General features: G+C 39.6%; 1 protein-coding gene across 2 annotated transcripts in view; it reads right to left on the bottom strand.

Moving 5' to 3' along the window:
• Window positions 1–16920, bottom strand: part of LOC144958291 (serine/threonine-protein kinase DCLK1-like) — an 84314-nt gene that overhangs the window by 4241 nt on the left and 63153 nt on the right. For both annotated transcript variants that reach the window (XM_078890166.1, XM_078890167.1), the window contains 2 exons: window positions 14802–16765; window positions 474–620 (listed from right to left, as the gene is read on the bottom strand). In XM_078890166.1, coding sequence (XP_078746292.1) covers window positions 474–620; window positions 14802–16765 — 2111 coding nt within the window. The remainder of the gene's footprint in view (window positions 1–473; window positions 621–14801; window positions 16766–16920) is intronic.

The raw sequence follows: 16920 nt of genomic DNA on the forward strand, positions 1-16920 counted from the left end.
TTCAAATATCGATCGATTTAAATGACCTTCATCTTGGCAAAAACACTAAAACCTGGAACCTCGCGAGGTCTTCCTTAAAGTCCCAGATATGAGAGTTGTTACTTTTTTAAGGGGCAGCGTTGCTCAGCGGTACGGTCTTTGCTCCGTACCCAAAATGTACCGAGTTCGATCACCTACCGATGCGCTGTGTGGCCTTGAGCAAGTCATCTCGCCCTAGCTCACTTTGCGGCGCTGCACAGCGGCTGACGCCCGGGTTATTCCAGTCTTCCCTTGGAATAGACCCTAAAGACAAATTTCCCCTTGAGGATGAATAAAGGGAATTTTAATTATTTTATTTTTATTTATTTATTTTATTTTTATGATGAGAGTCGTAAAATCGATCAACATTTGAAGGACGAGATTTCTGGCCAAATTTTAAAAATAAGTGTCTTTCCAGAGAGTAGAGGACGGCAGTCAACGGGTTCATTACGTACCAAAAGATTTTCAGGTTTGAGATCCCGGTGAACAATGCTTCTAGAATGGAGATAGAACAGGGCGTTTCCTAAGTCCCGAACCATCAATGAAGAGTCCATTTCTCCAAACTTCACACTTTGTGTAATGGCATCGAACAAGTCCCCGCCCTGTGAGAAACATAAGAGAATCAATATTACATATCGTTATGCTAATTTTAAAGACTTGAGTTAGTAAATGTATTAGTTGATTGGGCAGATCAATGGGGGCAAACATTCAAACACGTATCACTGTTTTTTCAGGTTAGTCTAAAAAAAAACATGAGCTTTTATATAGAGCAATATCCACTAAATGTACAAAAAGCGCTTTACAAGGGGTCCCTGGTCAACAGCAAAACTTAACATATAGGACAAGGCATGATGCCTATTAGGCGATATCATATATTTTCAGACAGAAACAATGCTGATAATGGCCAGATACTCATTTTATACCTGAGTACAGTGAGAGATTGTGAGTAAGGAGCCTTTTCCCAAGGGCTCAACTATGCGCCGCTAAGAGCGGGGCTCGGACCCACGACCTTCTGATCCGTAGGCAAATTATGTCATACCACTAGAGAGTGGCCAGAGACAATTACAAATACTGATCTTTATGAAAAAATCAGGGACCAACGTCTGAGTACAATAATAAAAGAACAGCGATGGGAGCTATTTAGTCACATCTTACGTCGAGAAGATAACATCCCAGCCCAAACTGCAATGCCAGAATATTTCCTTCATGGCAACAAGTAGGGAGACCACCAACATCAATAGTAACTACCCTGAACCAGGATCTCTCTACATATCAGAAATTTCTGGATTCAGATGAGGCCGAATTAATTCATGAAGAACTAGGAAATACTGCAGTGCCCTCCGTACTAAAGTCACAACAAGATCTTGACAGCCTCAAAACTCTGGCCCAGGACCGTGACACAATGGAAACAATTAACTACATGGATGGAGAGAGCAGCTATAGTTATCGACCATGACTGAATCACACAATTCTCAGCAAGCGTCATTCGGACTGCGAAGCTTACTACCACTACCACTAGAGAACACATGGCTGCAAGTATCTTTGTAAATAATATAGATGCCTCGGAATATCTTTAAACTTGCGAAGATTCTGATGAACACAAAATACAGGATTGGTACATGTGAAGAACTAAATTTAAAAAATAGTTTATCAACCCAATCCATAAGCATAAACTATTTAATTTCATTTATCTATGCGTCGATCTAGTTGTGGTTTTAAAATGTGAGTGGAAGAACCAGTTACACATGAAAAGGAGGATTTATAATGTTCGTATTGTATTCTTATACATGCATAATTATGAGTGTTTTCCAATTAGAGAGATAGATTTCAGTGCCACGTACAAGTATTCTGATTAAGTGATTTTGCCCGTGCTTTCAAGTATCGTTGTGTTATGATTGTTTTGACCTCATATATAAAGTTAATGGAAATGTTGCTGCTCGAAGCTCGAAGAAATAAAAAACAATATGAAATTGAATGTATGCTTCAATTTAATAGACGAAAACAGATAAAAGGGACGTTTTGGATTTCCCCTTTAAAAGGATGAATAAATCAACAATGAGATAATGTGGTAGAGGCGTTGTTAACAATATTCAAGATACAATATTCAATATCGTTATGGTAATTTTAAAGACTGAGTAAGTAAAGGTATAAGTTGATTGGGCAAATCAATGGGGGCAAACATTCAAACACGTATCATTGTTTTCCAGGTTAGTCTTTAAAAAACATGCGCTTTTATATAGAGCAATATCCACTAAATGTACAAAAAGCGCTTAACAAGGGATCCCTAGTCAACAGCACTTAACATGTGGGGACAAGACATGATGCCTATTAGGCGATATCATATACTTTCAGACAGAAACAACGCTGATAACGGCCAGATACTCATTTTACACCTGAGTACAGTGAGAGAATGTGAGTAAGGAGCCTTTTCCCAAGGGCTCAACTATGCGCCGCTAAGAGCGGGGCTCGGACCCACGACCTTCTGATCCGTAGGCAAATTATGTCATACCACTAAAGAATCGGAATCTATTGGCCAGAATCACATTATTAACAACGCCACTACCACATTATCTCATTCATCTGTCTTGTCGTGTCCTAAATGTTAAATGTTGCTGTTGGACAGGGACCCCTTATAAAGCGCTGTGGGCACGTTTAGTGGATATTGCGCTATATAAAAGCTCAATATTTTTTTTAGTACTCTTATTCCTAAAACACGAAAGCTTGACCGATACCCAGCAGGGGTCCAGTCTGCCTGGGTGTGTGGCCAAGTCAACAGGGTTAATATCCGGCCTATTGTTGGTGGTGACGATATTCCTGTATCATGTTCTCATGTTTTCTTTTGTTTCATTCCGGGAACTTTTTGCCACACTGGTTACTTTTCTCATATTACCTGTTTAATTTTTGCTTAGGTTCTCCCCCCCCCCCCCCCCCCCCCCCCCCCTCTCTCTCCCCCCCCCCCCCTCTCTCTCTCTCTCTCTCTCTCTCTCTCTCTCTCTCTCTCTCTCTCTCTCTCTCTCTCTCTGTTGGGATAATGTACCACAAGAATATTTATCACTTTTACGAAATAGAATGGGTGTGTGTTTATGTGTATGTATGTGTGTGTGTGTTTGTGTGTGTGTGTGTGTGTGTAAGCAAAGCTGGGCAATGGTGTTGTGATAAGTTGCCTGACTTAGGATCATAAGGTCGTGAGTTTAAATTATAGTGAAAAAGGTTGCATGTTTTCTTGATGTGATTTTAAAGACTACTAAACATATATGTTTATATATGAGTTTTTTGGGGTCATAAATGCCGAACCCACGCACCCTAATGAAAGATGTGATACAGGGGAAAATGGAGGGCAAACGAAGAAGGGGAAGACATAGGCCTAGTTATATTTTTTTTTTAACATCCCTGAAGAGAGTTGTACGATACCGTCAACAGACGAAGGGAATGGGCAGACTTTTGTCATCGCAGAGAACAGCAGCTTATTATGGTTCTCACACTACTACGTTATGACGATCGACCCAATCAGCAAAGTCCGGTCCGCATTCGTGCACCGTCGCGAACCTGCCCGGTGGCACCGTCACAACACACCGATCGACTAGATGCTCTGCCGTTTCGGGTTCTTGCCCACATCGGGTACATGTGGGACAGGTGAGGCAGCTCCTCGACCGAAGCCGAATCGCAGAGAGCGGGCATTCAACGTCAATGAGGACGACGCTGGATAGTAAGTCAACACATAATGCTTTATGGCAGGACTTACATCGCAACGTCGTACCAAAGGATACTGTTTGTATTGATAACTGACTTACTTGACTTGACTTAGATGCCTTTCGCGTCTCGACCGAAAGATCGGGTCGCCTTGGCTGTTTCCAGTATTTCCTGTGTGAGGTGTCTCCAATATTGCCGGTCCTCTGCTAGGGTTCTCAGATTTTCAAGGTCCCCTGCCGTTATGAGACTAATGCTTTGTCCAAGTGTTGTGAGGTTTTTGTTTAGGATCACGGGGAGTGTTGTGATCGGTCTTCCTCTGAAAAGGTTCCCGTGTTTTTGGAAGTATCCCGACATGGCTTGGTTTGCTGGTATGTTTTTGTCCCTGCGTAGTATGTGACCGAAAAGTTGCCATCGTTGTTGTAAAATGTCAAGGGAGATTGGTCTTTCTTTTGTGATCTTATAGAGTGATTCATTTGAGATCTTTTTGGGGTATTTGATGTCCAGTACCCTTCTTAGCTGTGTGCGATGGAAGGCATCCAGATGTTCTTCTTCGGATTTTGTCAACGCCCAAGTGCCGCAGTTATACAGAAGTACCGGTTTTACAAGAGCATGGTACAGTTTCAGTTTGGTTTTTCTCTTTATTTTGTCACCTCTAATCCATACATTGGTGAGTTTACTGAGTGCGGCGTTTGATAGCTGTTTTCTTCTTTGTACATCCTCGGTGTCTCCAATTAGTGAGCCGACTTTCTTTGTTCTTTTCCATTCCTCTTTGTTCCTCGATATTGTTGTAAATTCGGTTTTATTGGCATTGACTTGGAGGTTATATTTCATGAGGGTATTTTTGTATGATGTCTATATTTGCTGGTGTTGATCCAATAAAATCGACATCATCTGCATAGGCGATTTCTCTAGGGATTGCGTTCTCAATATGAGTCGTTGGTTTTGGAATGACTTTTCGAACTTCTTTCAGAGCGTGTTCTAAGTATATTGTGAACAGAATCGGGCTCAGACTATCTCTGGGTCCGATGTTACTTTCGAACTGCGTCTGTTTTGTGGCCCCGTATATCCTTGGTTGTATCTTTGTGTTGCTGAGGAGAAATCGGATTATTCGGAGCTCGTCTTCGTCTACTATTTCTGTTAATATCTCCAAAAGTTTTCCTCTGTCGATCGTATCAAAGGCTGCGGACATATCGATTCCGGATATTGTTATGGATATGTTTTCTTTGAGTGCCTTTGCTGCCAACCATTTATGTGTCCATACAACGTCCGATGTGCTTCGGTCTTGGCGAAACCCGCTTTGGCTATGTGATAGATAATTTTCTATTTTCGGTCTAATTCTGTTGAGGACAATAGTTGACAGTGTTTTTCTTATGGTATTCAGTAATGTTATTGGGCGCAGGTTGTTTACGGGTCCTTTCGTTTTTCCTGGTTTTTGTATTGTAATTAGGACACCGCTGTTTATGTCCCAGTCTTTGTGTGTTGAGAATGTTTTGTTCATTATGTTTGCAATGCTCAGATCCAGGGAGAGGGTACCGCATTTCAGCAATTCAGCGGGAATTTCATCTTCGCCTGGGGATCTGTTATTGTTTAGGCACTTTATGCTATTTCTAACTTCAGTTGTTGTGATGCGGTTGTTTAGGTCTCTAGGGTTTCCTGAGAAGGGCGATATTTGTGAGACTTGTTTGTGAAATTTCTGCTGGAAGTGGTCAGTTACAATGTCAAGGATATCGTTGGGATTTGTTGTCTGTTTGCCAAATTTATCCTGTAGTTTTGGGTTCTCGAATGGTTTTCGGTTCAGAGATTTCGTCGCTTTGAACATAGACGATGCGTTATTTTTGGACTTTTCTATGTCTTCCACTTTTTTGTCTAATTCCTCGTTTCTGTGTTTTATTGTAAGTGATCGAATTGAATGCAGTATTTTGTTTCGTTCCGTTTTCAGGTTTATTATTTCTTCCGAGTCTTTCGTGTTTTGTATCCTGATCCTAAGTTCTTTTTGTTGCCGCGATAGATCGTTAATAGCGATGTTAGGCGTTCGATTTGGTTTGTTCTTAGTTGTATTAATAGAGCCTGCACTTTCTTCCCCCGCATATTTATTGCCGCTTGCGTCTCTTTCCATTCATTGTTTGGATTACTGTTTTGCTTTATTTTCCATAGACTTGAGTTAAGTTCATATTGGTAATGAATGCGACATTCTCGCTCATTTACTATTTTTGCCGTGTTTATTTTGACTGCCGTTTTACCTTTCTGTCTTCGTTGTCTGTACACATTTATGTTGAAATTCGTTTTTACAAGTTTGTGATCGGATGTTAACAGTGTACCACCGTATGATCGCGAGTTGGTTGAGTAGTGTTTATGGCGGTGTCGACATATGATATAGTCTATTTGGTTGTGTATTGTTATCATTTTGTCTTGGGTTTGGTCTTTCCTTTGTCCTACCCATGTTGTCTGGTGTCTTGATGGGTGGTTGAAAGCACTGTTTGTTATGAAAAGTTTTCTCTTTCACAAACTGGACTAATTTTTCTCCGTTATCGTTACGTTTTCCTTTTGAGTATGATCCTAAACATAGTGTGTCACTGTCGAGACGTTTTCCTACTTTGGCATTAAAATCTCCAGCAATTATTAATATTGATTTGTTTCCTATTTTGTTCAGTGTATCGTCTAGGTCTTTGTAAAATTTATCAGTTTCCTCTGGGTATTGTTTTGCGCGTTGACTTGTTGGTGCGTAAACATTTACGATTGAGATAGTGAACGTCTTCTTACCGTGATCGTCTTTGTTATCGTTATTCTGGTTCCTTGAATTGATCTTACACTTAAGCTCAAGAACACATATTCTGTCCGAAACATTCCATTCGTCACTAGTCAAATCCCTGCAGTTTTTATTTATGAGAAATCCACATCCATAGTGAGGTGAACTGGAAGCAAAGCACAGCAGTCTGTGACCATTTATTGTTTGGTCGACGCCATCTTGGATCTTCGTCTCTTGTAAACACAACACATCGATTTTATAACTTTCTAAATCTTGACACAGTTGTTCCTTTCGAATGTTACTTGTATTGATAAGACCCTGTAAATAAAACATCTAGATAGCCCTCAACAGTCATGACGTCACTTCCCTCGTAATGACGCATGGTAACATAGTAACTGGCTCTGAACTATCGGAACAATGGCGGACGCCCTTATGAAATATTTCTCCCACGAGCATAAAAGTGTTTCCAGAGGAGAAAAACATTATAAATATGATCTTGTTTTGACTTTTATACATTCTGATCACATGACATATGAAAAGTTCTAGCCAGCATGAAGAATAGAAAGTACCGAGATTCTTTGTTTAGAACCACGCTGCTCGCCGTTGCTGGGCGACGTGACATCAGACTATTGAATTCAATTGAGAGATAGTGTGTGGGGTGGAGGTGTGTGTGTGTGGGGGGGGAGGTGATCTAGGTGCGAACTGCACTGAAAGTACTGAATGTACAAGAGAGAGAGAGAGTGATCATATTGCAGAGTGAGTATCAATAATATATGATATTGTGGCCTTTACAAATGTTACTCAACTCGACAAGCTGTGAAAGAGTATACAATGACTAAAGGCAGTAATCGTGTGTTACTCCCTAATGGATGCCTGGTGACTTGTACTGCATGAAATAGAATCGTCTGTCAAATGAGCTGCCGAGGGAAAAAATCGAGTAAAAAAAAATAACAACAAAACTTGAGCATTTATATAGCTCAATATCCACTAAATGTGCTCACAACGTTTTACATGGGGTCCCAAGCTAACAGCAACATTTAACACGTAGGATGAGACAGACACGACACCTGTTAGGCAATAGTACAGTTTGTTTTCCGACAGAGACAACGCTGTTAACGACCAGGTACTCATTTTACACCTGAATACGGTGAAAGAATGTGAGTTAAGAGCCTTTTACAAGAACTGAACAATGCGCCGGTCAGAGCGAAACTCGAGCTCTGAGTCTTCTGGTCCAAAGGCAGTGTCATACCACTGGACCACATTGTGAGTATAGTAGATAAAACTAAGATTCAAGTAACTCGTGGAAATGCGGTGTATATATATATATATATATATATATATATATATATATATTATATAATATATATATATTAATGAGCCTTTATACAGCGCAATATCCACTAAATGTGCTCAAAGTGCTTTACAAAGAGTCTCTGACCAACAGCAACACGTAACATGTAGAACGATACATCACGCCTGTTAAGCGATATTACAACGCAGTTGACGGACACGTACTCTTTTTACACCTGAGTACGGTGAGAGAATGTGAGTAAAGAGTCTTTTCCAAGGACTAAACTATGCGCCGAGCGAGGCTCGAAGGCAGGGCCTTCCGATCCGAAAGCGAGTGTCATACCACTAGACCACATAGCCGCACAAATATATCAAAACAGGTGACGCATGGATGAGGGATTCAAGTATGAAACAGTGCTAGCAAAGCAGGAAGAAAAATACAAGACATCAGACTGATTTTTCTTGCGTTTTATTACCTTTGTATTGCTTTGTCCTGTGGGATGGGGTTTTTTTCTTGTGTTTTCGTGCGGCTATGTGTGGTCTTGTGGTATGGCACTCCCATTCGGATCGGAAGGTCAAGGGTTCGAGCCTCGCTCGGCGCATAGTTGAGTCCTTGGAAAAGCTCTTTATTCACATTCTCTCACCTTACCCAGGTGTAAAATGAGTACCTTGCCGTTAACAGCGTTGTCTCTGTCGGAAAAACTTGTCTTATCGCCTAACAGGCGTCATGTCTCGTTCTACATGTTACGTGTTGCTGTTGGTCGGGGACCCTTTGTAAAGCGCTTTGAGCACGTTTAGTGGATATTACGCTATATAAAAGCCCAATTTATTTTATCTGTTTACAAACGGTCGAATGAGAGGAACGTTTGCCGCTTTGGGTGCTACTTCTGACGGCTATTCAGAATCGGGTTAAGAGTCAGGCGCATTTTCCCTAACTTTTGACATCAAACGAAACACCTAATTCTGTGTCGCAGTTTCAGTTAGTCAGGCCAATTATCTACAACTTGGAGAACAGATCACATTCAACCCTTTGGGGACAATGGAATAAATCCTTCTTTGGCAGTTCTAGGGTTTAAAAAAGCATTGGGAGAAATGAACTGTAAACCAGTTAACTGCCGTACTCTGGAAAAATAAGTTTCAAAAAATTGGCCAGAAAACGTGTCCTTCAAATATCGATCGATTTAAACGACCCTCATCTTGGAAAAAAGCTCTCAAGCCTGGGACTAAGGAAGACTTCGCGAGATCCCAGGTTTGACTGTTTTTGCCAAGATGAGGGTCATTTAAATCGACCAATATTTGAAGGACGAGAATTCTGGCCAAATTTTTAAATATGAGTTTTTCCAGAGTACGACACTTGACTGGTTAAAACGGTAGCTGCCACTGATTATTGAAAAGGGGACCATAAAATGTGCTGGAATGCTGACGGTGTGATCTATACTACAAGGCAGGGCAAAAGGATAATATGTACAACACATAATTTATACTCTCATTCATTGTTCAAGACTCCAACCGGAGACATCATCAAACAGAAAATACAATAAGTTGCTTGCTATCCTTTTAGTAGGACGTGGACCTATCGCAAAGTACCAATTCGAGTCGTAAGCTTCTATTGCTCTGACAGAAGTAAAAAAAAAAGAGATTAATAAATCAATAAATAAATAAATAAATGAATAAATAAATAAATAAGTAAGTAAACAAATTAATTAATTAATTCATTAATATTAATAATAATAATAATAATAATAATAATAATAATAATAATAATAATAATAATAATAATAATAATAATAATAATAATAATAATCTGAACTTATTGAGACTTTTGAGCTTTTTTATATAGCGCAATATCCACTAATGTGCTCAAAGCGCTTTACAAGGGGTCCCTGGTCAACAACAACATTTAACATTTACGACGGGACATGACGCCCGTTAGGCGATATTACATTTGGGTTTTTTTCGGACAAAGACAACGCTGTTAACGGCCATGTACTCATTTTGCACCTAAGTACAGTGAGAGAATGTGAGTAAAGAGCCTTCTCCAAGGACTCAACTATGCGCCTAGTGAGGGTCGAACCCAGGACCTTCCGATCCGAAAGCGAATGTCATACCACAAGACCACGTAGCCGCACTTATAAAACGTATAAAACATTCAGAACAATCTGTTCTATAAGACAAAGAATACAAGTAGTATTTTCTATTTTATCTAACTAAATAATTGACCAAAAAAAGGCGATTTCATGCCGAGAAAGACTATAAGCAATCATTTCCTTTTTATTGCGACGCTCTAGACAGAAAGTTACTTTATCGCAGACTATAATTTCGGACAGATGCAATTCAAGACTCAATCGCTCTTTGGTGGACAGGCGAGTTGCGGGGTCGAATCATATCATGTCTCTCCATATGTCGTGAGGAGTGTCTATCCATGTTTTTATAGTAATGTATTTATGTTTTAATAGTCTTTTGGGTTTTTTTTTTTTTTGTGGACTGAAGAAGGGTTTTGAGTCCGAAACGTTATTGTTTTTTGTTTTTTTGAGAGGTTATATTCATTTTTGTTTATAACTTTTTCCAGTCCACCGCCTCTAGCAGCTTAGAGTATCATAATGATTTTTTTTATAAATATTTTTTATTGTTATTATTTTTTATTATTATCATGATTATTATTTATTATATTTTAAAAAAATTATTATTAGCTTAGCTTCACCTTGAAGAGTAATCATTATAATTTACTAAATCCCATTTGTATTCGTTACACAATCGAAGGGTTTACCTTTCAATTAAGGTGTCATTGTCGACAATCCGTGTAAATGGAATATTATGAATTATGATGCCCGGGGCTATGAATAGAGAAGGAAAGTACAACACAGCGAACAAACAAGGATAGAGATTTACACTTTGGGTTTTCCGTTATCAACGTAGAAAAAAAATGTATATATGAGTACACATTCACTCACGTTGATTCTTTCTCTCTATCGATTTGGCTCATTTAGGCAAACCTATCTTTTGGTTTTACAACAAATTCCCAATAAACGTTGAGGGGAAAAAATGAAAGAAAAAAAAGGAATGTGAATGATAATGATAATAATAATAATAATAAATAATAATAATAATAATAATAATAATAATAATAAATAATAATAATAATAATTATAATAATAATAATAATAATAATAATAATAATAATAATAATAATAATAATAATAATATAATAATAGATGATGATGATGATGATGATATGATGATGATAATAATAATAATATAATAATGATAAAATAATAATAATAATAATAATAACAATAATATAAATAATAATAATAATAATAATATAATAATAATAATAATAATAATAATAATAATAATAATAATAATAACAATAATAATAATAATAATAATAATAATAATAATAATAATAATAATACTTTGTTAAAATTGCCCTCCGAAAAATGAGGTGGCTATTTAATCATTCTGCATTTTGATAAGATATAAGATAAGTAGTTGGAAAGTCTCAGATAAATAGGATGAGGTTAGAGATAAAATTCTCCTGTCCTTAAACTTCCCATTGTAACCCCCCCCCCCCCCCCCCCCCCCCCCACTTTGAATCAGTTGGTTTGAAAGAACTTCTCAAAGGCATGGTGCCGCCTTTCTGTCTAGTGGTTTGGCACTCGCCCTCGTTCGGACCGATATGTCGCTGGTTTGAGTCCCGCCCTGAACGGCGCAAAAATTGTAAGGCCGTTGTCTCGATGACAAAAAATAAAATTGTAAAAGCGCCTCACAGGCATCGTGTCCCCTCACAGGCATCGTGTCCCCGTCCTACATAAGTGACCCCTCGCCTCAAAACGGTATTATGTCGGGATGATTAAGATGCTTAAAATAGAATTTATAGCCAGAAATATCAGAGTTGCGTTTAGTTTTTTATGCTTTATTGTGGAGAATGAATGTTATATTTTATTGTGCTAATTAGCGATCATTCCAATTTTTAATTATAATTTGACTTCATGACATCTTAATCATTCCAACTTAATACCGTTTTGAGGCGAGGGGCCATATATGTTACATTTTGCCGTTGGCTTGGAACCCCACGCAAAGCGCTTTGAGCATATTGGCTAAAGTGTTATGCGGATACCCGCTCTCTACCGCCGCCGACTGATTAAGTTAATCTATTTATTGCTCAATGTTTGTAGGATTTACGCTCTGATTGCTCTGACCAGTGGTACAGTGACTTCCTAGAATAGTATATGTACCACTTGTCATTGGGCTTAACGACCTGTCTCTTGGTCTTGGTCAGCATGGTCGCTTTGTGGTAAGCATTGTTTGTGTTTGCTAATGTGTGTGTGTGTGTGTGTACATGTGTGACTGTGTGTGTGTGTGTGTGACTGTGTGTGTGTGCGCGCGCAAAGGTCCTGGGTTCGAGCTTCGCTCGGCACATAGTTGAGTACTTGAAAAAGGCTCTTTACTCATATGCTCTCACTGTACTCAGGTGTAAAATGAGTACCTGGCCGTTAAAAGAGTTGTCTATGTCCGAAAAAGATTGTAATATCGCCTAACAGGCGTCATGTCATGTCTCGTCCTACATATTAAGTGTTGCTGTTCACCAGGACACCTTGTAAAGCGATTTGAGCACGTTTAGGGGATATTACGCTATATAAAAAAGCCCTTTTTTTAACTCAATATATAAGCATAGTTGTCCGTACGATCCGTTCGATGAACAGTGCTGTTATATGTGAGTGGTCATTAATCGATCAACTCCCAATTCACGATTCAAGTGTTAAATAAAATTTGAACTCAATTGCTAATGTCTTTATAGTCCACGGAGCTTCTTATTTGGGTACAGAGAGATATTTTCTGCATCTAGTATCTCCAACTTCATTGACATACTCGCTAACCAGAAGGTTGGTGTACACACGCATACACACACACACACACACACACACACACATATACATATATATATATATATATATATATATATATATATATATATATATATATATATGCCCTCAACATGAAAAGTGAGATGTACGGAAAGTGTCCCCATCGGCGTAAATTCTTGTTAAGCAACTTTAAACCGGAACCACTTCAAGAAACAACAACAGTCAACAAAACAACTCAGTCCTGACGATGGCAAATTAAGCCTGAAACATTAATGTAGACTGTCTCAAACATTGTGGTAAATATTTTAAATAATAATAATTCGCTCCATTACTGCATGTCGAGCACTTTTCGTACCATATTTGTATCAAACACGATTCATATATATATTATATATATATATATATATATATATATATATATATATATATATATATATATATAAATCATGTACTAAACCTTAATTGAGCGGTCGCGTGTATCTATGCGTATGAGCCTGTCTGCACAATTATGAATAACGTGGTGTATTGTATGTGTTTGTATCAATGCATGTATGTGTGTATGTGTGTGTGTTCGTATTTTAGCGCGCGAGTGTGTGTGTGTGTGTGTGTGCGTGTGTGTGTGTGTGTGTGGCTGTTATCGATCGCAATCGATTTATTGGGTGGTGGTGATTCCTTACACGAACTACTTAGAGCTGAGAGAAACCAAACACGATCGCGGCCTGCATGTTACATGGTTATCCAGGCATTGCGATCGTCTATGTACCGTACAATGTTACACGTATTGCTTGCTGCATTGACCAAACACTGGAAAAGGTGACGACAGGCAAATGAGATAGGTAGGTGAGCCCGTTGTCGTGCCCGAAGACTAAAGAAAAAACAAGGAGAAAATACAGGGTACTGAATATGTCAATTGGAGCCAAAATGAGGTGGAATGGGTTGTATGTATTGGTCATGGGAGAGGGAGGGAGTGTGGATGACACATTGGGTAATGCAATTATACACACATCCCATGAAATATAGATTGTTACAAAAAAAAAGTAATTTTGTCCTTGACTTGATTAATGCTGATAGAGAGCGAGCGAGCGAGAGAGAGAGAGAGAGAGAGAGGTGGGGTGGGGGGGGTGGAAGGAGAGAGAAGCATAGAGGGTGAGGGATAGTGATTGAGAGAGAGGGAGGGGTGGAGAGAGAGGGGAGGGGAGGAAGGGAGGGAGGGAATGTGTGTGTATGTGTGTGTGTGTGTGTGTGTGTGAGAGAGAGAGAGAGAGAGAGAGAGAGAGAGAATGAAAAGGAGATAGGGAAGGGACGACAGAGCCTATGTGTGTGCATATTATGAGAGAGAGAGTGAGAGAGAGAGAGAGAGAGAGAGAGGAGGGAGGAGGAGAGAAAGAGAGAGAGAGAGATGGAGAGAGGGGAGAGAGAGCGAGAGAAACAACAAGAGAGATGGTGAGTGAATGTGTATGTAGTAATTATCACTAAACTGTATTAACCAGACTATAAAAGTTCATGGTTACACATAGTTTTGTGTATTGGTCCGTTATACTTCCGGATGGCAATGTTGTGAGCTTCTTAGCCAAGCGCACACTATCTATACGGATGTTCTGATTACAGAAGCCATTACGCAGCTTGTGCGGCTATGTGGTCTAGTCGTATAACACTCGTCTTTGGTTTCAGGGTTTGAATCTCGCTCTGAGCGGCGCATAGTTAGTCATTGGAAAAGGCTTTTTCTCCACATTCTCTCACCGTATTCAGGTGTAAATGAGTACCTGGCCGTGAACAGTATTTTATAGGTCGGAAAAGTGAAATATCGCCTAACAGGATCATGTCTCGTCCCACATGTTAAGTGTTGCTGTTGGCTGGGGACCCCTTGTAAAGCGCTTGGAGCACGATTAGTGGATTTTGCGCTTTATAAATGATCGAGGTTTTCTTATCATTAATCAACATGTCATGATTTTAAAATTTGATATCGCAATGCCATGTTATTTTGAGCAATTGCGGAAAGACTCTGACGGAATACGCTTCAAAACTTGTCCTTAGAAAATTTTTGCCGATTTGAGGCACCGTCACTAAAGTATTTCACTTAGACTATAAATATTTAAGTTGCAAATACGTTTTGTGTGTTAATATGTTTCATCTGGCGGACAGATGTGAATATTTTACTTAAACTCATAGCATCAATAAAATCTACATACCTTCACAAGCTCCATAACCAGATAAAGCTTATCCGTAGTTTCGAACTCCTCGTACAGTCTGACTATATTGTGGTGACTGCAGTCTTTCATTATGTCTATTTCATTCTCCACCATGTGTTCCTTCCCTTTCAGCTTGGCTTTGTCGATCACTTTAATGGCGTACTCCTGGCCCGTCTCCTTCTTTCGCGACTGACGAACGATAGCAAAATTTCCATCTCCAAGCTTTCGACCGAGATCATACTTTTGGAGAATGACGTCATCGTTGGCAACTTGTCTTTCCGCTTTAGTTCGACGAACAATTTTGGTTTTGGCACGTTTTCGAGGTTGTTCTTGTTGTTGCTGCTGTTGTTTTTGTTGTTGTTCTTTCAGTTGCTGTTCTTTTTCTTTTTCTTGCCTCCTTTTTTCTTTTTGTTGTTGTTTATTAATAGAGTCTTTATTGTTATTTTCGCCATGAGTTTCGGGTTCGTGTTGTTGTTGGGGCTGAGGTATCGGTTCGGAGTTGGTATCGTTGTTGTTATTGTCGGGCTCAACCGCTCCTGAGTTAATTCCGTCGGTCTGTTTGTGAGTCCCAAGAGATTTTCCCTGTTTTTCTTTATCTTTGTCTTTATTTAAAGCGGGTAATTTGTCGCCTTTATGTTGTCTCCTAGCTTCTTCCTTCTCCGCTTTCTTTTTCTCTATCTTTTCTTTCTCTTTCTTCTCTCGATCTAATTTTTCTTGCTTTTCTCTCTCTACTCTCTCTTTTTCATTCTTTTCTTTTTCTTCTCTCTCCGCCAATGCCATTCGTTCTCTGGCAGCCTTTTCGGCCGCATCTCTCTCTTCCTTCTCTTTCTCCTTTTGTCTTCTTTCCATTTCAATTCTCTCTTCCTCTTTTCTTCTTCTCTCTTCTTCCTTCCTTCTCTTCGCTTCATCTTTCTCCTTCTCTTTGGCGTCATCTGCTTTTTTGAAAGGATCATTTATATTTTTCATAGGAACCTGCCCTCTCTTCCTTTTTTCTTCCTCGGTTACTCGTTTCTCAGCGTCTGCCATTTTCTGCTGCCTTCTCTTCGCCCTCTCCTTCTCTTCCGCTGCAACTTTCAACCTCTCCTTCTCCAACTTTCTCATGAGATAGTATCCATGCTGAGCCGGTGACGTACTTCCTGTTTCCGACTGATTTTCTTTATCTCTCTCGGCTCTTTCCCGTTCCAAGTCTCGTGCTATTTTTCGTCTTTGGTTCATCGCTTTTCTGTACCCCGGCGGCCCCGTGTGTTCGGTTTCGGATCTGTTCGTACTTGCATCACTTGAATCGAAACCACTGTCCCTTTTATCAGCAGGATGAGATGCATTCAGATTATTCATTTGGTTATTCTGATTTGCATGAGATTTCACCGATGCCCCCGTTGGACTCACACCCCTCTTTCTTCGTCGTTGATTCCTTTCCCACTCTTTCAGGAGAGATTTCGAAACATTTCCTTCTGGAAAAAGTTCTTCAAGCATTTCTGCCACTTCGGTATCAACTAAAGCTGGTTCACCAACGCCGAGAGCAATGAAACACTCGTCATCCCTGAAGAAGTCTGAAATTCCGTGAACTTCCCGACCACGAACTGTGAATAACTTCCGCACTTTATTTTGTCTATATTTAGGTCCAAAAGCTTCGGATATATCCGAGAGAAGCTGTTCGTAGGACTGAACGCTACGGCGATTGAGAAGAATTTTAACATTTTGGCGCGGTTTGGTGCCATTTCGGACAATGGTGACGACTTTTGGTTTGTGTGGAATGTTGTCAGATTGGTTGATGGGATAAGCTGCCCTTTGGGCCGCGGCGTTGTTGTTGCCGAATGTTCCAGGCCAACGACGTTGTTGGTACGAGTGGTTTGTCCGGAAGTAACGACCTGGGTGAAAGGCGTTGTTGGCGTAACCACGGTAACGATAACTTCCGCCGTAGTAATCGCTGTCCGTCTCTTGTTGGGCATTTTGCTGAGGACGAGCTGGAAAATAGAAAGAAGACAAACAACAATTAATTGTTGATTATAGAATTGTCTTAAATCAGGCATTATTATAACGGTACAATTGGACACACATACATGTATACAGAGAGAGGTAAATTGAAAGATATAAAGAAATATGTGTAAGTTCTGTATTT

This window comes from Berghia stephanieae, chromosome 12, assembly GCF_034508935.2.
Source record: "Berghia stephanieae isolate SIO BIC M18660-M18661 chromosome 12, UCSD_Bste_1.3, whole genome shotgun sequence".
NCBI lineage: Eukaryota > Metazoa > Mollusca > Gastropoda > Nudibranchia > Aeolidiidae > Berghia > Berghia stephanieae.